Source organism: Lissotriton helveticus, chromosome 10, assembly GCF_964261635.1.
Source record: "Lissotriton helveticus chromosome 10, aLisHel1.1, whole genome shotgun sequence".
NCBI classification, from domain to species: Eukaryota; Metazoa; Chordata; class Amphibia; order Caudata; family Salamandridae; genus Lissotriton; species Lissotriton helveticus.
In genome coordinates, this window is record NC_136071.1 from 39,088,380 (window position 1) to 39,111,661 (window position 23,282).

Consider the following 23,282-nt stretch of genomic DNA (forward strand, 5'->3'; position numbering starts at 1 on the left):
AACTATACAACAAGTACTCTTAATGTGAAGTAAATAGGTGAAATATCCTGTCTATTCAGGTAATTTGTATTGGACTTTAATCCTGTCTCCGGTGTGTAGATGTGATAATGCATAGAAGTGGCGGAGTGATCAGCAAAATGGCCAATTAGCAGCTATTCTCACCAGTTCTGCCGGCCCGTTTCGTAATCCTACTATAATCCTGTGATCTTCATACTGTCCAAATTCAGAAAACATGATCAGATTACCAAGGTCCACAACAGAGCAGGCTGAAAGAAGATCTCATTATGGAACAGGTGATGCACCAAACTAGAGGCCTAATAGGCACCCTCAGCATGGTGGCGAGGACGGAGAGCGGCGAGAGCGGGACACCAGACAATGATTCTCGCTGTGAGCGAAGCCAGAGAAGCCCCTTTCCTGTAATAGAATAAGGTGCAGATGGCCCGCATCCCTGTCCCCACCACAACGTGAGGCGCTGAGCACTGGACCCTGAGCAGAGTCTGTGGCGGGCGGGATGGACAGGCTGAGCCCTCCAACGGAGTGAGCCTAACTGGCGTGTGCACAGTGGAGTGGAAGAGACGTAAAACACTCTGAAGTTATGACAGCTAGATGTGGACGCGGCTGGTGAGGACAGATGTGGCACTGGGGCCATGCAAGGACGTGGACAGGAGGGGTCGCGTGAGGCTCCGCTTGCCTTGTGGTCACCAGTAGATTCTGCAAGGACATTTAAGAAAGTTCACTGTTGGACATTGAGGCTGAAGGGGATGACATCGCGCTAATGCTTGATGCCCTGCGGCTCATGGATGGGAAGAAGCACAGAAGGAGAGAATTACCATACTAGAGCAGTGCGGACAGAGGCAACGGAAAAGGCGCTGAGTGGACCGCAAGGCAGAACGGGCAGTGTGGAGGCCTGTCACGGAGGTGTAGGTGCGCAAAACTCCCTCTCCGCGGACACTGAAGCATCGGGAGGGCAGACTGGGAGGAGAAGGTGTATGGTTGTTGGCCCCACTACGCTGATATTCGTTGGTCCTTGTCCCTGCATGAGTGAAAAGAGATGACAGGGTGGAGACCGCTCAGCTCAGGCCACTAGATAGATGTTGCCCTGTGGAAGCTCCTGGTGAACAAATTGCGGTGACATTGTGTTAGACCTGGCATCTTGGCGTGGGTCTCCCTTCCATTTTTTGCTGTTGCCTCGTGTGTTTTTGCTGGTTATAGATGCTTTGGGCACTGTGCCACTGCTGTCCAATGCCACAATGCAAGTGCTCTCTATTCTAAATTGATGTACGTATTAGTGACTCCATGATTGGCTGATTTGGTTTATTTGTCAGACCCTAGTACAGTGCACTGAGTGTGCCCACGGCTTGTAAATCCAAATGCTGCTGATGGGCTTGCAGCACTGGTTGTGCCACCCACAGAACCAGCCTTGCAAAGTGTGGCTCAGGTCTGCCATCACAGAGCCTGTGTACAGTCTGGTACTGCCATGTTGACTGGGCAAGTGCAATCACTTGCCAGTCCCTAAACCTCTCCTTTTCTGCATATTAGTCACCCCTATGGTCGACCCAATGGCAGGGTGCATTGGAGGTAAAGGGTAGGACAAGCCCTGATGTGTGTGGCATGTCCTAATAGTAAATTACAGCCATTTTTGTTTTTCACTATTGTAAGGCTGCCTGTTCCCTATAGGCCAGAATGGGCAGTTTGATTATAACATCTTATAATCCTAACTGACTCAGGGAACTAGGTGGAAATTCGAGTTTAGTATGCCTGAATTCAGAATGATAAAATACATATTTTAGTGAAGTTGGTTTTAACATTCTGTGTTTGAAAATACCACTTTTAGAAAGTAGGTATTTTCTTGCCTAACTATCAAAGCCTGCCTCTGCTAGATTGAGTATTACTTGTCTGGAGTTTGAGTGACAGGGCCTGGGGGATTCCAGGAGACAGGGTGAGTCAGCACATGGCTGAATAGAGAGATCTACATGCAGATGGGTGGGAGGGGTTGCACCTGGGACCTGAATAGGGCTGTGCCTTCCCTCCACAATGCTGGCTCCACCTCCTGTGGTGCGTCTGATGTCTCTGCCCTGCATTGTGAAAGGAAAGAAAGAGACAAGTAAACAGAGTGCTCCAGGACTGACCAGAACTGGTTTGGACTAGGCAATGATCACAACGTGCTTGAGATAGAGCTTGCCTCCTGCTGAAGTCTCATGGACAACAGACTACACCATGCAGCTCCCCAAGAGTTCTCTGGAAGTGCCCGCTGTTGTGTTGGGCTTTCTGAGGGACTACGTGTCGCAAGGAGCTGGAAGTGCGACTCAGGAAGAAGAAGTGTGTCGCGGTCACAGCCACTGTCGTCGCATCACCGAGGAAGAGGATCGACATTGCATCAGACCCCGTCGCATCAACAGAGAAGCGTGTCGCCGCTGCTGCAGCTGTCACATCATCGCCGAAGCACCTCGCATCGCCAGAGAAGAGGATCGACGTTGCACCAGATGCCGCCGCATCACCGGGAAGCGTGTCGCAGGGCCTGTCGCAGCTCGGAAGAATCATTGAGTCGCCACACGGCCGTTGGTTGTGCACGCATCGAGTCGCATCAAGAAGAAGATGCCATCTTTGTATCATTGCACCGGATCTTCATCGCATCACGGTGTTGCTGGTCGCATCGCCACGGAAGCACAGTAAGAAACTGACGCATCACCTCCCCACACCGAGAAAACTGACGCATCAGTAGGGACCTGACGCATCACCGTTCTTGTGTGTATGGAACCTACACTGCAACACTTTTGTTGTATAGCGTTATGCATCCTAAGGTACATTGAACTCAAAGTGTCATATTTTACGTCTTAAACGTAAACTAGTTCTACCATTTTTGAAATACAGTATTGTGGATTTTTGTCATTTGTGGTCTTGTGTTAAATCTATATAGAGAATACTTATTTTTAATATGCAACTGGTGTGGTGTCCATCTGTAGTGTTGTCACTGGTTTACTGTATGTGTTCACAAATGCTTTACACACTGCCTCTGAAATAAGTCTGTCTGCTTGTGCCAAGCTACCAAGGGGGTGAGCAGGGTTATTTTAGGAGGGTACCCCCGTACCCTGACTAGACGCAATGGTCCCTACTTGGTCAAAGGTACCTACCTCTGCCAACTAGAGACCCCCAAATCTAACACATTGTTGTTATCCCCACGAGGTGAGAGAAGTTGGGGGCGAAAGCAGGAGGGAGACACTGCAAGCCAGGTCGAGACCTAGCATAAATAAAGGCAACACCCCTGTCCCACTTCTAGCAATGGATGAGACTGGGACATCAATGACCCTGGAGACCAACATAAGACTGAGAGCCTGCTAGACCTCACAACAAGAGGCAGTGGAGGTAAAGATTCAGCCTAGACGTACCGAAACATGGGAGCCACAAGCTACATCTATCTCCAGCAGCATGCAGGAGTCAGATCTTCATGATCATTTTCAAAAGGGTGGAATGGACACCTGAATAGTGGCAGAGAAAATACTGCACCACGAGAACTTCAGCCAAGGTGATGCAAACACACCCGACATCCCTTTGAGAGTCCTGAACTGGTATAATGTCCTCTTCCTGGGGTCCATCCGGGCTCCAGCTCCCAGACACTGACAAGTGAAACTGCGGGCGATGAATGTGCAATGCACGTTGCTGTTCCCAGCCAATCTTAAAGTCATAATTGGGGGTAAGGCCATCTTTTTCCAGTGCCAGAGAAGGATTGGGCCTGGATAGAGGAACAGCTACACCTGAGATGAGTGTGGTGGCTTTGTGGACTAATGCATCCACTGTAGGGGGCATGTGTTCAGCCGAATGGTCACAAGGAATAGGACACGTTACAATGCACGTGTTTTCAATGTGTGCCATTACAACACATTTTTTACAAAGCAAAATCTATTACAGCGAATGTCATTACATCACAAGCAATTACAACGCATAATCCATTACAGTACAAATTACTATTCTAACTCCGCCGGGGCGTTACTTTGGGGAATGCGTTTAATGGCATGGGTTGTAATGACATGCGTTGTAATGGATTTTGCGTTGTAAAAATTGAGTTGTAATGGCACGCTTTGTAACGCTTGCATTATAAACAATGTTTCCCGGTCACAAGTTCAAATCCCTGTGGGTCCACTCAGCCTTTCATCCTTCTGTGGTTGACAACATGAGTACCATTGAGTTGGGTAACAATAAACAATTATTCAGCGCCATGCACCCTTCTGGGTGAAAGTGCGCTTTACCCTTACAGATGTTATGTTATGAGACTGGACAGAGCAGAACAGGAACGGCAGCTTAGAGTCACTTGGGAGGGGCCAGATCCAAAAGTCTTAGAACAAGCAGGGGACATCGTAGTGGCATTTTGAGGAAACTACGGGTGGGGAGCCCCGTCCCCTAAGACGACAGATCCCGGGATCTGGTCCGTCATCAGATACAGAAGAAGGGTAGACCTGGCGGGTGAAAAAGAAAACAAAAAACAAGCAGTGGTGGGACACCACAACTCCACAGACTCTAAAAATAACAAGAGCCAATCTGGAAGTGGAATCGTTGACCCAAATCTCTCCACCCTGTCATGGACATGACAGGGTGGAGACGAGAGATGAGACATGAGACGAGAGATATGACTGAACAAGTGAACAAGCCAGACGGAGCCGAGGAGGATGAAGGGTCAGCAAAATACGAAGAGCCTTTGGCTGCACTCTAGCTAACTCTTCAACCCAACTCTTTTTTTGGTACCCTACAAGTTTAAAACTGACTAGTCTGTAATTAAATTGCAGAGTTTCCAGTGTTACAGGGTGAGAATTTGAATCGAGGAAGGAGGGGGCGACAAGCCTCTCTGACCTACCTGCGACACAGTTGTCAGGTTGACAGAAGGGGTAGGTGCACTGGGGATATTGGGGAGGGATGATAGGAAATGTTGGGAGTTCATACATGGGGACTGGAGTAAGCATGCAGTAAGAATGCAAATAGGTGCAGCTGTAGGACCACCATGCAGAATGGCGGGACACCATCACACACCCCAGATGAGCGGGGCTGACACTCAAGATAATGGGGGAAGCTCCATACTGTCGCGGAATGCAAACAGGCTAGGGAATAAGATTAAAAGAGGGCTGGTGGCCGCATACATCAAGAGAATAAAACCTGAAGCGGTCCTGCAACAAGAGACTCACTTACAGGGCTCACAGTGTGGGTTCCTGGGTAGAGGGATCTACAAGACACTGGCATATGCGGGATTCACAACGGGCTCTCATGGGGTTGCCATATTGATCAGGAACCCCGCCTTCAGGATGGAAAAAACTTCAATTGTGTGTTGATCCATCTACCAAACAATAGTCATCAGGAAAACGGAAGGGGGTGTAAGGAAGTAGTGTCAGTACCGGAAATCAAATGGCAGAATACATTTGGTAGTTAATTTTTTTTATTTTTTTTAAATGTTTCATTTGCTGTTTAGAAATCTTCAGAAAGCTTGTTAATGTGATGGTTTTATTTCATTGTACTATCTTAAATCCAAGGTCCCCTTTAATTCCATTGCATCAACTAACATTTGTTCCCATATTCATAGGAATGACAAGATCCGCTGGAGAACTGTTGATTCACTCGGATATTTTTGCTGTTTAAAGAAACCAAAACACCTGGGTGAAAGTTTAAAAAGAAGTTGAAGAATTACTGGGGCAATAGGTCCCGTAATTACTGATCCCGCTGGTAATTCCTCATGTCTATGGGAACCCTCAAAGTGCCGCTAGACATTCCCGGTATGTCTTCCTCCCACCAAGAGTTACCAGGACCTCTGGTATTAATACATTCACTGAGGTGAAGTTACCGGGCCTCACAAAGGAGGCCTTGTAGTGAGGGCAACGGAGGAGTCCTGTAGTTTCACAACAGAATACAGACCAGAATGGTGAGTTGAAGATTTTTTGCTACGTTTGGTTGAGAGCTCCAAGTAGAGATATTAATAGGTACATTGTGTCCATGGGTCAACTCAGATTCTTTTCTTGCAAATCACTGAATTGTCCAACATTAGGAAAAGTAGCAGTGGTAAAACATTCTATGTAAATTGGATTTTTGAGGCGGACCAATGACCATTATTTTTTATATGACAATAGCACATCCTGCTTTTCGTCACATTACATTTTAGTTAAGTAATAAATGAAAGCTTAATTTACACCAGTCCTTAAGCAGCCATATTTTAGAAGTGGGCGAATTTTTTGTAGCACCGGCGTACACATGGGAAGGTGGGACATTTTGATATTTGTGAAAATACGTTGTGTTTGCTGACTTCACTTGTGACAGAAAGCACAGTGACTTAGGGGCATATCAGCAAGGAGCGGCGATGAATAACACAAAGCGCACTTTGTTATTCATCGCCGTCTATCTCTGGAATTTATCGCCCTGGTAGCGCGTTATCAACAACGCGTTGCTCCAGGGCGATAAAAATTCCAGAGATAGTGGGGGAAATCTCCGTTTTACAGGGAACATCGCTGGTTTTCCAGCGATGTTCCCTGCAAAAGGGCGATAATCTTGCTGATACGACCCTGTGGTCATAGCAGCATAATCCACCCCCTATGTTAGGGATGGGTAGGTCAGGATTTTAGCAGACGTTAGTTTCTGGAGAACACAGCAGTGCACATCGCGATATTTACAAGGCTGTACTGCCCAGTGAGGCCCACTTTGCATCTCAGAGATGCAAAAGGAGGCGTCAGGGAAAAAGGGTGCTAACATGCGATTATGCATGTCCCTCTTGTAAATAGGCAATCTCCGCTTTTTGGGCTTTTAAAGCCAAAAAAGCGGAGATAAAGCCCTTGTTAATATGCCCCTAAGTCATTAATTTAAAATATGTATGATACCCAGTATAAGATAAATTGCACACATACAGTCATAAAACGTGTAAAAATATTTCGTTTATATGTTTTAGTGCTTTCAAAAGTTACATTTTTAGTAATGCGCTGATTGTAACTAGTGCAAACATTTTTTTAGGGTTCGTTTTAAAAGACACATTCTAGATTTGTATTTCTTTCAGCTAGCAGACACCCTAGAGAGAATGCTTGTTCCTTCTAACTCCCCTTTCTCCTACTTCACGCTAAAGAAGTCCCTTCTTCTCCCATTTCAACCTGAAGCAACTCAGCTGTTCAGGAATACTTGTTTTTTTAAATAAAAAGTATGGGAACTGTTTTGATCAAATTGTTAAATTTTGGGAATATCTTTTTCCCACTCCATGCCGACTTCGACCTCTGGGATGCAGCCCCTGCACTTTCGCCCCAACCTTCCTCTTTGCCCACAATGGGCATTCGTGAATCAGGGGCCTGCAGCTTCTGACACTGTGGTGAGGATCATGCTGGTACTTGCAAATTTGCATCTGCGGTTTCATGAATTTGACCCTAAGTATGACATATCAGCTTCCTGTAGTTGTTTTATTTATTTAATGCTAAAGGCATTATGCCCTTTACAAGGAAAATTACATATTTCCTTGCAACATTTAAGGACCAGGGCAAAACTGGGGTCATAGTCCACTAAGCATTCAGTAAATGAGGGGGTTTTGGGGTAGGTGAAGCACCTTAAAAGAAACAGAATGGCAGGAATATGCTATCCATCGCTAGTTTGTGTGGAGACAGGCAAGAGGCATTTCAGTATTTTCCTCACAGACAAAAGGTTTGATTGAGTTCTTTGGCAGGGTGCTACCTTTGCCCCTGCTTAATGTTCTGGGTTAATGTTGGAATGCTTACTGCTAACTGGAGGTACACAGGTGGCTAAATGGATCTTAGACCTGAGTATAAAAAATGACAAGCTAAAGTGGGATTCCATTTACCAAGGAGTACCCAGAGTGTTCATTGCCTCCCAAGTGGATGTACGAGGACAGTGATGATATCCACATTTCTTACAAATAAATCAAGTGTCAGTGTTAGATTCCAGCAGAAAGGAAACATTGCTAATACGTTACTGGTGCGTCTTTGGTGAATAGATTTTGACTAAAATGTTTCATATACAGTTCAGAAATATTAGAACAATTGCTATTTTGAGAGAAAGTTCCCACATAACCATTTTTAAGGATCACTGAGAGAACTGTTCTGCACATGGGAACTAAAGAGACTATCTGTTGGTACTAGTCTAGATGGTTAAAGATACTTTTTCTACTTCTAGGTGCATTTGTTAACTTTCTTATCACACTTCAGTGTAAGAATTGATCATTGATAAAAGTGGTACTGGGTTGCCTTCACTTAACTTTTCTGTAGGTTTGCCATAGTGAAACTGTTGTTCAGAAAGAAGTGTGTTTTATTGATTCCAATATGTCACGGGTATGTTGAAAATGAAAAATAAATGTTGAAAAGGTACCTGATTAACAGTCTGCCCCTTAGTGACATATTCATTGCCAACCTTCACTCTTGGGTAGCACAGTGATTTCAGTAAGTCAGCTGAGTTCAGACCCATCAAATAAGAAATCTTGTCAGCAACTGCAGGTAGAAATGAGAGGCGGCAGTGTGTTACCGTCTTTTGCTTCATCATCTAATTTTACAATTCATGTACCAGTTTTTTGCTTCATCATCTAATTTTACAATCCGCGTAAACACTTTACCTTGTAAACATTAGCATGTTGTCCATCACAATGCAACACGTTCTCTATTACAGTGTAACTGAATTTCAGCCACACATTGCCTCTCATTCTAGGGGTCTTACAATCTCATTACTTGCCTATGCCCATTTACAGTTAACAGGTTTTTGTAATATGAATTTGTCAGTAATCATTACCTTGTAAAAGTCAAGCGAGTGACTGATTAATCTTGTTAGGTGTTCTTCTCTAATGTCTCCACAGACATGAAAGTGTTGTAATTAAGAAGTAGTATTAATACTGAATCATCCTTACACTAAATAGTATACAGTGCTCTGTTAGTTTTAAAGTTAAGGGAATATAATATCCAGCACACATACAAAGAATCAATCTCTATTTACACACCATTGACAGATATCAGTGCATGGTTAGACTATTCCTATCTGAAACAGAACTGAATGCAGCACGATGTTGTGTGAAATGTCCCAGTCATCACAGCCATGGCACCATTGAAAATTATCAGAAGACACCTGCATATGCCCACAAATGTGTGAGGGCCAGTAAGATGTGGCAATTGTAGTTGGTAAACGTCAACCCCATATATAACATTTAGCAACATATATTTGTTATGGACCTGCATCAGCAGCTGTGGCTGTTTGTCAGACTCTCCACTTATGTGCAGAAAGCCTTACACAACACGTCTAGTCTGTTTTCTATCTTCAGGCACAGCACCCAACTTCTTCAGGAACAGGACAACAATCGATATAGCGTGCTTTCAACCATGTACCTCAAGGCACCTGTGATGCAAAGGAAGAATCTCCTATGTCCTTGTCAGGACTACAAAGCACTATGTAAAGTAGACATACCAAGGAGCTACTTTTGCAATAGTCAAAAAAGTGTTTTAGGTAGGGGCGGGTGTAACTCATGTAACCTGTGTAGGGTAATCACATGGAATTGTCTAAGAACTCTGCAAGATTACATGGAATGGCGTAAATTGTTATTTCTGGGGGGGGGGGGGGGAATGCAGTGGACACAAGGGGGCATATTTGTGCAAAGAAATAGCACCAAATGCAACAGAACGTGAATCGCGAGCGTGTGGAGCCGCTCGTGCCTGCCAAATGTGCTCATGGGGTAGGATTTTCCCCTAAGTTATTCCCAGTATTTACCTCAATTTTCTTAGCTCAAAATGGACATGACACTGCATCCTGCAGTAATAAATATTGCTTAATGCATGAGAACACCAATAGTGAGTGCAGGCAGCCAATCATACTCGCTAAATGTGCTCTCGCAGTTAGGATTTCCCCCCCAAATTATGCAAGCAGGCGTAATTGTGTAATTATCTATAATCTGCTTCAAAGAGTAATGTGGAAATACCAAAATTACTCCAGTGTAATTGAAACTTCACCCAGGCCTAGTAAGGAGTATATGATGCCCTAAATAAATACCAATGCAATATACTACAATATGTGTTTGTTTAAAACAGGTAAGAAGTGGAAATGTTATAGTTGTAAAATGCTCTGCTGTTTTATGGAGTTTTCACATATTATTTTCTTTCTTAGTACATTAAAATAATATCGTGTCTGTTTTGTCCGACTGTCTTTATATCTCTTCTTATAAAAACATTGTTCTCTTTCATCGTAAATCACTCTGCTTTCTGCCTCTCTGTAACGTTCTGTCTTCAAACCCATCTCATCTTGTTTTGTTTCATCTATTCCAAAGGCAGGTTCTAGTTTTAATCACTGGGCGACAAAGTGGCACTTTAATATCTGATGATTTTCTCTTTGATGAAGTGCACTGCATGCCTTACCATCTGTGCCATCGGGCTCGGCCTGCTCCTCACGCTGCTTCTGCTTGAATTTCATGTTTCCGTGGTGAATGACTGCTCCAGTCAGCTTGTAGATGGCAATCTTCTCATCTTGGTTGAACCCGAGGATATCAATGGCACTCTGTGATGAAACAAGGGGGAGGACTTTATGAATGATACTATTTAGTTAGGGACATAGTCATGTATTGGTTTGTAGTACTTATTTATAGTAATTTTAATTAACAATGCAAGGCGAGCTGTGGTTAGTGTAACTCACATCAGTAGCCAGCAGCTCCTCTTCGTCATCAATGCTCTTCACCGTAATTTCTCCCTGGCTGATGGTTGGGAAGTCATATGGATTAGTGGTAATGAGGAGCATTTCTGTTTAGGAGAAATAGTATGAGGAGTCAAATGTTACAGTAGGCCTTTGAACATGACACACCAATGGCTATCTAGATGCAAAGTGCTTGAATTCCCTTCTGACTAAATGTTATGGGTATCTAAAAATCTAATATTTTACAGTTTAATTTATATATATTTTAACACCTTTATTTACCGACACCATCAAGTGTTTTCATTTCAAAACAATTTTGATGATGCTATATGTCAAAATAATCTAAATCAGTCATTAAGATTCAAGCATCCTTGCAATTTAAACTGCTTTATGATTTGAATACTAAATATTTGGCTGAGGAATTTCTTCAGTATAATTAATGGCATAACATGGGAGGAAGATTTTCTACTCATGGTGTTAGATGTCTGCAGCCTCTACACATCTATCCCTCATGATTTAGAGATAGAGGCATGTCATCACTTCCTGCGAGCAAGTTCCCTGTCTCAATTATTCCACACTGAAGTCATCCTGGACATGATCAGGTTATGTCTTGACAACAATTACTTCATTTTTTACAACAAACACTATCGGCAAACCCTGGGCACTCTGACGGGGAGTTGTTTCGCCCCCAGCTAGTCTTGTCTTCACATGGGCTAGGAGGAGGAGCAAACCATGAGTGACATCCGTCTCTATGATGAACATGTAGAGCTCTGGGCTTGCTACATTGATGACATTTTTGCCATTTGGAAAGGGTCCAATAAACTTGCTTTACAGTTTGTGGAATAACTCAATTCCAATAATCTTAACCTGAAATTCACGAGTAACATCAACAAAAACAGCCATACATTTTTAGATTTAAAGCTCACTTGTGGTTCGTCTGGCACTCAATTGTATTTTAAATTCAAAGGTTCGTTTTGTGCTACTTACTCCTTTAAAGTGCTTTGTCTAGGTGCACTCTTATGATTAAAGCCGAAAATTGAGAAAGTGAGCATTCACTTTCAGGTGGAGTTGTGCACAATGTTATCTTGACCTTAATGGTCTCATCTTAATTTTTCGAATAAACTTTTTCACTCTGTGTTTGAAATTTCAATCATTTCATTTTATTTTCATTTTCATCACTTTTCCATTGATTTGAATTACTTCATTTGTTGAAAACATTGAAAGGTGTTAGCATTTAACTTCTACCCTTGAAAACATTGAAAGGTGTTAGCATTTAACTTCTACCCTTGAAAACATTGAAAGGTGTTAGCATTTAACTTCTACCCTTGAAAACATTGAAAGGTGTTAGCATTTAACTTCTACTGGGTAGAAGTTAAATGCTAACACCTTTCAATGTTTTCAACAAATGAAGTAATTCAAATCAATGGAAAAGTGATGAAAATGAAAATAAAATGAAATGATTGAAATTTCAAACACAGAGTGAAAAAGTTTATTCGAAAAATTAAGATGAGACCATTAAGGTCAAGATAACATTGTGCACAACTCCACCTGAAAGTGAATGCTCACTTTCTCAATTTTCGGCTAGATTTAAAGCTCACCATAATTCTTAGGTTGACACTGTTCTGTTTAGTAAAAAACCCACTGAAAACAGCATTTTACCCATACCTAGTTGCCATCCTAAGAGTTTAATCAGTAGCATGTTCTATGTTGAGGTAATCCGCGCAAGGTGTAATTGTAGTAATGACGCAATTCTTGTGAGAATTTGAGAAAATAATTATGTTGGGCAGGTTCCGTGCTAGGGGCTATAGCACTGACATATTGCAGCTACTGATATCAAAGTGAACAAACTCAAGAGGTAAGCTCTCCTTGTCTCAAAGTAAGAAATCATTTACTAAACAAGCCAATGAGTTATGGAGAGTGCCACACAAACATTGGCATGTGCTTCACACTAATGACATTATCTCCAAACATGTGACCACTCATCCTCATACGCAAGAAGTAAATTGCTGAAAGACTTACTCTATATGCTCATTTGTGAAACCTCCTACAAGTTCACGATATCCCAAGGCCTGTCATGTACCTCTGAATTCTGTGTCTATGCCCTAAAACGACTGTGCAATTTTTACTATATTGGGAGCGTGATACGTAGAGTCAGAAAATGCACATTGGAGCACATGAAGGTCATTGAGTACAATGACAAACAATATCCTGTAGAAAGGCAATTTAAGGAATTCCATATGGGCAAGGCAGATTTCACTTGACCAGGTCGTGACCCACATCAGAATGGGCAGGGGGGTCTGGGGCAAAAGGTTTCTTGCGCTCAGGATGCTGGAATCTCGTGACATCATTTGGTTCAACAATCCATATCCACAGGGATTGAATATGGATGAAGAGCTAGCTGTACATTTTGGATAAAGTTGTTACTATGAGGGTGTGTAGACTGGAGTAACTGTTCATTGTTTCTGCTCATTCATATTTCGCTAATTATCCGTCTTTCTCTGAAAAGTTTACACTTCATGTTTCTATCCTCTAATTAGAAGGTTTTGACCACTGGTTTTGTCACATTTGTTTATAGGTGCACTGTTTTGGTATGGGAGACCACAAAGTTAAATAGGCATCTGATTAATTATTTTTGTTATTGCTATCTGTTAACATTGGTATATTGATGTGCATGATGATTTACGGCCTTGTGTGGGTACATTGTGATTGTATCTATTATTTTTCTTATGTTGGCATTTTGATAGGTTATTAATTCTGTAATAAGGTTTTTTCTGGCACCAATTTAAGTATATTTATTGAATGCTTTTGTGACTTATTTCCATTTTTGAATGCTATTCATATGCTATTCATATGCGGATTGCTTCATTTAAGATTTATAACACTGCCGTTTGGTTGTTATATTAGTAATCAACTATTGTGCCTGCCCGCTTGGGCCAAATGTTGAAAATTTTGGAAATTTGTTAATGCAGCACAAACATTTACTTTATGTATTTCAAACATTAAGATTATACAGTGCAAATTGTTTGCATACTATGTTTGCAGGGAAATTATGCGCCTATCCACTTGGGCATGACTGTTAAAGTGTACACCTGGAAAGTCAACACTCTTTAGTTGTCTGCATCATGTCTGTTTCAGTTTTGGTGAATTCACAACAGGCTTGCTCAATTTTGAATGCATCCTTTTGTGCCACATGTTACAGTATGTATTGGCCCTCTCAATATAAGCTTTTCTAGTTCTGACTCAATTACTAATGTTTTACACTGTCTCTATGGATGTAATTAGACATTCTAAGCATATACCTATTGATTTAGATTGGACCTAATGCCTTACCTGTGGGTCTATACTTGTACCTTGTCACTGGTGATCGAATGCCCACTTCGGCATGATTGCTGACTTATTTATGCATTAGGAACACTAACATGACAATACTTGGCTGCATTGTTTCTTGTATTTTGGTGAATTCATGACATGTTTATTTAATCATGAATGTAATGTTTCGTCAAACATTACGTTCCCCTTTTTTTTTGTTTTTTATTCCTTAGATGAATGAGAATAATTGCAGCAATATTGGGCATTTTCAATTTGAGCTGCATCCGCGTGTAACTTTAATCGTATTCTTTCTACAATACTCTCATGTATGTAAAAATCATTTCTAAGATGGCACCAATTTATTTTCAACCTTTGCAGCACGCGCAGTCCCTCATTTGCTTCTATGGCACTGGTGAAAGTAAATGTATGTAAATTTGACTGATGAATATCACTAGTGATCAAGAGTACTTGGGTTCTCGCAATGCGTGAGCGTGTCACTGCCATTGCAATAGAGACTTGGGAATTCTGACATCTGGAGAGTGTGCGTTTCTTTGTGACTCACTAAGTTTTGGATTAGAATATTACAGGTTCCCCGCACCTGAGAACACGCCGCAATAATTGGGGATAGATGCACAGCTGGGATGCTGTCTTTTGTGAGAGTGTGTGTGTGTATGTGTGCTCTTGTGTGTGCGTGTGTGTGTGTGTTTATATATAAATATTCTTTCCACTATTCCTCCTTGTATAGAAGAAAACCTGGACAAGAAGGAATAGTGGAAAGAGTGGTTTGGGCTTCCGGTAGCTCTACCCTGGACCGCCCTTTAATCCTGCCGGTGTATCCTTGACCGGCATTGGTGGAGTTGCATATATATATGTATATGTATGTATGTATATATATATATTTCGCTCGAACTTCTCTCAGTTGACAAGAAAAGAAAGCAGCACTCAAGGAAATAAAGATTGCACGGTGGTTTATTTTCGGGGGAAAAAGCACAAGACGCGTTTCGACGTGAGCCTTCGTCAGTGTGTCACTCGTGACATGCAAACAGCAAGTTAATAAAGTTTTTTAGCAATCATTAACACTGACATAGGACTCAACCCTCATACGCCGATGAGGTCGCCATTTTGGAGTGGTGTTATATCCAATAAGGGGGTGTAACAATTATAGAATGTCATTTGATTGTGACGTTCAATGAAGCCGTGGATCGGCTAGTGTCCTATGTACAAAGTGTCTACTCATAATTCTTGCATTAAACATATACTGAGAATAACAATGCAGTTAATTTAAGGAAAATGTCACAATATAAATCATCGAAATTTATCAGAATTATATGTTTTTTTGATTTCTTAGAATCATAGACGTTCATCAGGCTCTATTTACAGTCAATGTAATATTCAGAAGATATTCAGAAAATATCAAAAACGACAACAATAATTAATGGATATCAAAAGCACATTGTGCAAGTTATTTACATTGTATCTATTGTTGATTCCATTCTGATCTGATTTCGAAAGTAAGGTAAGCTTATGTTGTTAATCGCTTCCTTCTTATCATTGATCTAAAGTATAGTAGATAGCCTTCGCCTTTCAAGATTCTCTATATATACTCATATATACATATATATACATATTTACATATCTTGAGCCCTGCAAGAGCTATGTAGATGGTAAATAAGTGCAGGGCAAAAGACAAGAGAGATCTAACTATGCAAAGAGAAGTGCAAAATATATACATGGCAGTCATACAGTACGTGGCATATTAAATCATATATATATATATTGTGCTACCTGATACACCTTTAATCCATGCAACTTCGAATGAATTAAGACATGATCATTTTGTAAATGATTAATCAATTAACTTTGATTTTTGTTGGCTTTCATAAATAAGGCGAGAATTATTATTTTTGGCAGAAATGAATTGCAAAAATACATCGTGCTAAGATGGCCGCTGTGAAAAGTGCAATGAGTGTGATGTTTTGATACCGTCTTCTATGTTGATGTACTAAATGACGTCAATACGTTTAAAATGCTTCTTCGCAGTGGTTGTGGTAAACACTGACGAAGGATTATTCCGAAACGCGTTTGTTTGGCTGTGTTGTTTGCTGAATAAACAACGGATTCAACACCCTTCTGAGTGCTCTACTTTGTGCTGAAAGGATCGCAGAGTTTCTGATTGATATATATATATATATATATATATATATATATATATATATATATATATATAATTTCAAGCACACTCTTTTACTTATCAATTTCTAATTATGCTTGCAATTTCAGTCATAAGGTTTTCCTTCAACTTCAAGTACTGGGCCTCACCATGCTTCTTTATCTCTATGTCAACAGGCTGCACTTTTAACTCAGTGGTGGCTCTTTGTCTTTTTTGTTATAGTTTAGTAATAGTATTATTTTACTGTCCCAGCTGCAGCAGTTGAATATCCACTTCTAAGGGACATTGAACTAATAAAACAGAAGCTGTAGGAAATAATGACTGAGGTAGAGTTTCTCCATCTCTGCTGTTCTTGAAGTAGCTACTAATTTAGCCGCTTAGTTTTGTGCTTGTGTTTTTGGAAGAAAGAATATCCTCTCTATTCAGATATGGATGTGATGTTATGTGTTATGTTACCTGGGGGGTTTGAACTCTTCTTTTGGAAGTATGCACTAAATGGCCTTCAACATTTCTTTACATAGCCATCAACTGAAATTACCTGAGAATTAACACTCTATTTCAAGTGTTAAACGTTCAGTAATTAATATCATCTGGGAAAAAAAATTCGGAATCAGTTTGGAAACGTTGTTGGTGATAATGATTGCCAGATAAAGCTATTTTCTGAATTTTTCATTTAATGCGATTCAATGCTAAGGAACCCTGCATGTTCCCCAACTACTGCATGTTAGTCAAATAGAGATGATTTTCTTTTTTTAAAGTCAAATCAGACTTCAAGTGATGTTTATCCCTGTTATTTCTGCAATGCTGTCTTGGCCTTCTTTAACACAGTAATGCAATTGAATTCTGAAAACTGGAGCTATGACCCATTTCTAAAACTTACCGACAAGCTCTGGTTTCTTATTGGTCATGATCTGGTAGAAGATATGGTAACTCCTCTCGGCTGAGAGCTGAAATGTTACTCTAGACTTTTCTAGCAGATCTGTAAAATAAAGCATCAATAATAAAGAGTACTGCTTATTTTGGGTCATGTTTGATGATATATATAGATTTTAGAGTCAACGCTTACATGTTTCTATATCTGCAGAAGCCAGTTTTCCTGTAGTTCCAAAATGGATTCTGATAAATTTACCCTAAAGGGTAAATAGAGGCAAAAATAAATTCAAGTTTTTATTGGTAGACAGCAAATGACTCTTTTAAAGTGAGAATTAGGAAGGAAGTAAATGAAGTTGGAAGTCTTACGAAACGAGATGAGTTGTCATTCCTCACGGTCTTGGCATTACCGAAGGCTTCCAGCAGCGGGTTAGCCTGGATGATTTGATCTTCCAGAGTTCCCTATTGGAGGCAAAGTTTCAGCATGTATGAAATTGCCTGGCATATTGGGAATCATGAGCAGCCTGAGTAAAAATGAATTAAACATAATTTACAAACCTTGTTGGCCGCGGCAGGGGCCTCTTTTTTCTTATCAGTAGCTACTGCAATTGTTGCAAAGTACTGGATGACACGCTTGGTGTTCACAGTCTTCCCTGCACCAGATTCTCCACTTTAAATAAAATCAGAAGAATTATTGGTCATGTACATTGACATGTTACACCATAAAACGTACTTCTTGCAAAGGACTTTTTAGCAATATGTGATTTACTCACGTGATCAAGACGGACTGATTTTCACGATCTTTTTAAAAGAAAATAAATACATGTCATTTTTGGGTAGGCCATGATGAATTTGAAACAGTGCACACAATTTAAATCAAAACCTTACCTGTCAACATGAACTGATAGGCATTATCAGAGATGGAAAAGATGTGAGGTGGGGCTTCCTGGCGCTTCTTGCCTCTGTAGGCATCTACAACCTCAGCGTTGTACACCGGCAACCACTTGTAGGGGTTCACGGTGGCACAGAAAAGACCAGAGTAGGTCTGTAAAGGGAAACAACAAATTTAGCTGATAGGAACCATAATTTGGTAGTATCTAGAAGAGAGTTTCTACTTTGACATGTTTTAAGCATTCCCAATTATCTTTATTGGTTACCTTTCATTTCTATTCCTTTGCTAATATCACCACTACCCTGAAGAGTATGTGATTACTCCTCATTGTGACCTGATAGCAATCCAATCCATTATAGGATCTGCCACTGTGGCTTGGCATTTCAGTGATGCCAGGATCTCTTCCATTCCCACTGTGATATGAAAGTTATTCCCCACACCAGTTTTAGCCAGCTCCTTTCTTCTCCAACTTTGGTATGCATGATTAACTTTGCGCTTCGCAATAGTAATCTATGCCTGTGGAGTTTCTTAGAATTTTAGTAACCAAGACTATAATCTTTCTGGCACCTTTGACCTATCTGAAGAAACACTAGTGTTTAAATTGCCCGTTTAGCACTGGCGGCAAAAAAGAAATGCAGAGTCTAGCTTGGGTTTAATCAGGTTTGCAACATGAGTCATTAACGAGGGTCAAAAGAAAGTCATAGGGCAAAAGCAGAAGAGTAAATATGTGTTTAATGATAATGAAACCCTGAAGGTGGAGCAGTGGAGAAACTAGTTTTATAACAGTGCACTTGGGTCCTTACCGTAAGACAAAACAACACATATAAAGAATGGCACACAGATCAATTGTGTCAGTTTCTTTACATGCACAGAGTTGTTTCACCCCTTAAGAGGTGATACATGTCATACACTGGTCATTGAACGTACATGGCCCAAATTAGAAAGCTTTTTTTCCGTAAGGGTGATTTGTTCATAAAATTCAGGAGTAAGTTACAACTACGTCATGAGTATGTCACTCCTACTGACAGAAAAATCTTAGTGCAAAAAGCAAGCAGTGCTAAAGTGTCACTGATTTGTACTTACGTAGATCATCCAGGCTGCATATCTGTCAGCGAGGTTAAACAGCACGGAGGCTTCATTCAGATGGGTCATTATGACCATGTCTTCAATCTTGTCGTACTTGGGAGGATTCTGAGGGTAGACTTGGGTGTCTTTGACTGTTACAGACTAGGAAGAAAGAAAGACAGTCAAAGATGAAGTTGCTTTTGAGCAGAGCTGTCTGGCTGCATTATGGTGCTAGGCTTGTTTAGTCATTGTTGGTTTAAGACTCTTTTTACCCTTCCATCATCTGTCTTCACAGTGACTTTGCCACCTTCTCGGGACGTGATCATTCCCTTAACGAAAAGTGCTTTTTCATCATCTACGAAGCAGGAGTTCTTGGCATCAAAGGGCCTATTCTGAGCCTCCAAGCGTTCTTTGTCAGACTTGCGCAGGTATTGTGCGGCTGGCCCAAACACGGCCATTTCTGCATCGGAAGCCATGGCTGCTGGCAATTACTAAAGTGGTTAGAAACAAGATTTCTGTCATGCAAAGACAAAGGGTGCTTTATTGTCACAAACATCACTGAAACAGGTGAATGTAGTTTATCCATTTAGCACCCTCACATATTGCACTTTGACCATAAAGAATAAGTAGATCGTGAATGACAACAATCTTTGAGCCTCCATTTTAGGTGCTCCGGCTCGAGGCAGTGAAGATTTTGAACCTGTTGTTCACAAGTGAAATATTTGTAATGAGTCCACTTTACTAAAATACAAGCACGTTCAACACTTACTGACAACGTCCTAGTCATTTGTGCAGAAAGTCGTGGACTTAACAGGGCTTGACTTGGCACTCAAGGGGCACCACGAGCGGCACTAGGGCGGCCGGGTGCAGAGTATCAATGTTAGCCAATGGGGCTAGGGGTCACCTTGGCTAGGGACTGCTCATATGCAGGACACTCAGACTAACTGAGTGACAGAGGGCGTTTTTACTGGCTTGTCAGGAGCAGTGAGGATTCTTGCTTTAACATTAAACTTTAGGTGCAAGCACTACATCAGCAGGCTTAGAAGCAGTAACTCTAAGGTTCATGTATGCTGCTAGAAGGGATCCAATTCCCAGTCTGTGCTGCACAGAAAGCAGAAGAAAGCTATCCCTTATTCCATATGAAAGGTATTGTGTGCATGCAGCTCGTTGAGTGTAAAGAGTTAAAACATTCTCAGTATGTCCTCCCCTGCGTGCCCCTTAAAATCCGTTTGCAAAGTTTACACCTGTTATCCTAATCCCAGTAAAGCGCCCCAGAAGACACTACATACCTGTATTCTTTCAAGACATTGATTCGTGAAATGGACTTAAGCAAGTAGATCTCATCAAGCTACATACACATTCTGTTGTTACTGGTAGAGGTAGGGTAGGCAACCCTGTTTGAAAAGATCCTTCATGCCAGTAAGACGTAGGCTAACTCTTCCTCTGTGCAAGATGTAACCTCTTCCCTGCACCGTTTGTAAAAAAACATGAATGCTGAGCGGCTGAATAAAACATTGTGCTCACATTCCGTATAGCTACAAGAAATAGCCTGTAACCATTTGCTTTGAATTCAAATAATACAGCATCTTACAGTCTAACATGTCTGGCTTCCAGCGAAAGGTCCTGTAATTCTCTTCCAGGGGATTCTCATCAATAGTCATAAGCATTAGAATATTCCCGCCCATGCGCTGGAATATTCGAATGCTTATGACTTTGATGAGGATACCCCTGGAAGAGAACTAGGATTACGGGTAAGTAACTAATCCTTTCTGTACTTCCAATGAACCTTTATTAGTAGTCAATGTGAGAGAACAATCCTTTTTCTATGTACCCTGATCATGGAGTACAGCTCGGTGGATTTCGTACCATTCTACCGGATTCTAACGACATGGTACTTACTTACTGATTGTTTGTCTGCTTTCCTTTGGTGCAACTCAGCGCTATGTATTTAAGGCAAGATGACAACCAGCTTTTCACAGATCTCCTTCATAAATGTATATGGCATCGAATCAGAGACTTTACCATCTATGGTTGATCAATCTACCTGCAAGTACACTTTCTAACCCTAACCAGAGCACCTTTCTCCAATCTATATACTTACAACTACACACAAAACCATTATATAAACACACACGAAAAATAAGGGAAGCTTACAGTCAGATAGTGAACCTGTTCTGTATGTTTTAAGTAGGTGCATTGATGTTGCTACTTTTAAGTGAACACAAAAGAAGTTTTTATGGGTTTTTCACATGCTGTACCACACGTTTTTCGTGTGGGTATGTGTGAGTGTGTGTGTGTTTTTGTTTCGGTGTATATGCGTTGGTCTGTGTAAGTGTGTCCTGCCGATACGTGTTTGGTAACTGTTGAGTATATGAAGGAAACGTGCTCTACTGTTCCTTTGCATTGTGGCCTGTGCTGCTTCTGCGGCATAGCTCACTGTAGTGTGTGTTAGTGAAGTATAGTAAACATATTTTCTCTATTTAAAAGCTGCTGCCAGTAAGTGTCCTCTACAGAGACTCATATATTAATCAATTTGCAAAGTGCCCATCCTGTTGGTAAACATAGTGCTTTACTGATGCTCTAGATGCATAGTGGGGTCATGGCAGCTCACACTGATTTTAAAGCAGCACCGACTTGGCCGGCTTACGGGGAAATGTCAGAGTGGAGCAATGGCCTGTCCGTCTCTGCCAGTTGCCACAATTTGAGCCATCAGATAATGTTACCATCCCTTCTTCTACCCAATGCATAGCTGTGTGTGATTTTGTACGTGTTTGCTCTGGCTGTATCCTTCCTCATAGTGGCAAATGGGAGCCCTACCCTCAATTATTGAGTATGGCCAGGTTTCAGTTTGCGAAAATCACAATGTTAACGCTCCCTTTTTGTTTTTAAATTCTTTCCAGTTTTCTGAATACTTGTTGTCAGTTTATACTTATATCTCCCCTCGCCAGTTAGTAAAGATCAGTCTGTAAGGGCGTCTTCAAGTGTCGGATGTCCTTCAGTATTAACTGGTTGTCCAACAATGTAGAAGACAGTTTAAAAAGCTGTGTGGATATGTGTACCAGCCCCTAATAGAAACATGTTTATTAAGAATTATCCTCAATAATGAGGGTCTACTAAGTTATTGAGTTGAATGTTTGCAGTTCTGTAGAGGGGTGACACCCCTGAAAGCTGTGTGGATATGTGTACCAGCCTCTAATAGAAGCATGTTTATCAAGAATTATCCTCAATAATAAGGGTCCACTCAGTTATTGAGTTCAATGTTTCCAGTACCGTAGAGGGGGTGACACAGTACATGTCTCAAGCAGCCTATAAAGGGGGGGGGGGGGGGTCTACCACCACTTGCAGAGTCGCTGCTTTTTGAATGACTACTGGAGAAAGCATGTGTGCTGATCACTAGCATCACTCACAAGCTTGGTTTTTCCCGCCCACACGACAGAGGAGAGTATGTGCTACTGTTGGACCATCATGTTTGCTTGATATGCATGTATGTGGGGCTGACACAGTGCATGTCTCAAGCAGTCAGTAAAGAGGGGTCTACCACATTTGCAGAGTCGCTGCTGACTTCTGGACATGTCTGCTGATCAGTAGCATCACTCACATGCTTGGTTTCTCCCCCCACACGACAGAGGAGAGTCTGTGCCACTGTTGGACCATCATGTATGCTGGTATGCATGTATGTGGGGCTGACACAGTACATGTCTCAAGCAGCCAGTAAAGGGGGTCTACCACATTTGCAGAGGCGCTGCTGACTACTGGACATGTCTGCTGATCAGTAGCATCACTCACATGCTTGGTTTCTCCCCTACGCACAACAGAGGAGAGTATGTGGACCATCATGTATGTTTGGTATGCATGTATGTAGGGCTGACCTGCCGCTCTAGCGTCCGAGATCTTTGGAGATGATTGTCGTTCCCAGACTCATGGGACGGCTCCTTCCACAAGAGCACAGGGAGCCTTGTACCTGTGCTGGGTGAAGCGTGGACAAGAAGATCTTAGGGGATATTATGACTGGAGTACTCTGACCATATGTAGCAAGTGCTGTTCTGTGCGTTAAACATGATCCTAGCCCCACTGAGCTGCCTCTGCCGAGGGCTGGGTGTGGACCCTCCAATGCTTGAAGATTGCTGTTGTGTAACAATGCATAAAGCTTTAGTATTCAACCATGAACACCTGAAGCAAATAATGTCTGACATCCTGTGACTTCATGACTTACCCCTCGATGGAACAAAAGCCTTACCTGACAGTGTCGCTGTGTTAGGAAAAAGAAACCTTCACCAGGGTCCCTGGAAGGAAAAGCAGAATACCTGTGTTATTAAGATTATTCACAATTACAATTAGAAAAGTAATTTTCTAGTT

The 23,282-nt window shown here is 41.6% G+C and overlaps 1 protein-coding gene and 1 long non-coding RNA gene across 2 annotated transcripts in view; one reads left to right on the forward strand and one right to left on the reverse strand.

Annotated features, from left to right (window-relative positions):
- LOC144785854 (uncharacterized) overlaps positions 1 to 15,439 on the forward strand; it is a 259,329-nt gene extending 243,890 nt beyond the window's left edge. The window contains exon 3 of the long non-coding RNA XR_013602048.1: positions 15,278 to 15,439. This is a non-coding gene — a long non-coding RNA (uncharacterized LOC144785854). The remainder of the gene's footprint in view (positions 1 to 15,277) is intronic.
- The window catches only part of LOC144785852 (myosin-4-like), a 46,280-nt gene extending 22,998 nt beyond the window's left edge, over positions 1 to 23,282 (reverse strand). The window contains exons 1-12 of the mRNA XM_078664696.1: positions 23,164 to 23,282; positions 19,199 to 19,417; positions 18,945 to 19,088; positions 17,858 to 18,014; positions 17,743 to 17,770; positions 17,528 to 17,639; positions 17,339 to 17,431; positions 17,166 to 17,229; positions 16,980 to 17,078; positions 10,624 to 10,727; positions 10,350 to 10,488; positions 8,329 to 8,447 (exon numbers count right to left, since the gene is read on the reverse strand). Coding sequence (XP_078520822.1) covers positions 8,329 to 8,447; positions 10,350 to 10,488; positions 10,624 to 10,727; positions 16,980 to 17,078; positions 17,166 to 17,229; positions 17,339 to 17,431; positions 17,528 to 17,639; positions 17,743 to 17,770; positions 17,858 to 18,014; positions 18,945 to 19,088; positions 19,199 to 19,402 — 1,263 coding nt within the window. The 5' untranslated portion in view covers positions 19,403 to 19,417; positions 23,164 to 23,282. The remainder of the gene's footprint in view (positions 1 to 8,328; positions 8,448 to 10,349; positions 10,489 to 10,623; positions 10,728 to 16,979; positions 17,079 to 17,165; positions 17,230 to 17,338; positions 17,432 to 17,527; positions 17,640 to 17,742; positions 17,771 to 17,857; positions 18,015 to 18,944; positions 19,089 to 19,198; positions 19,418 to 23,163) is intronic.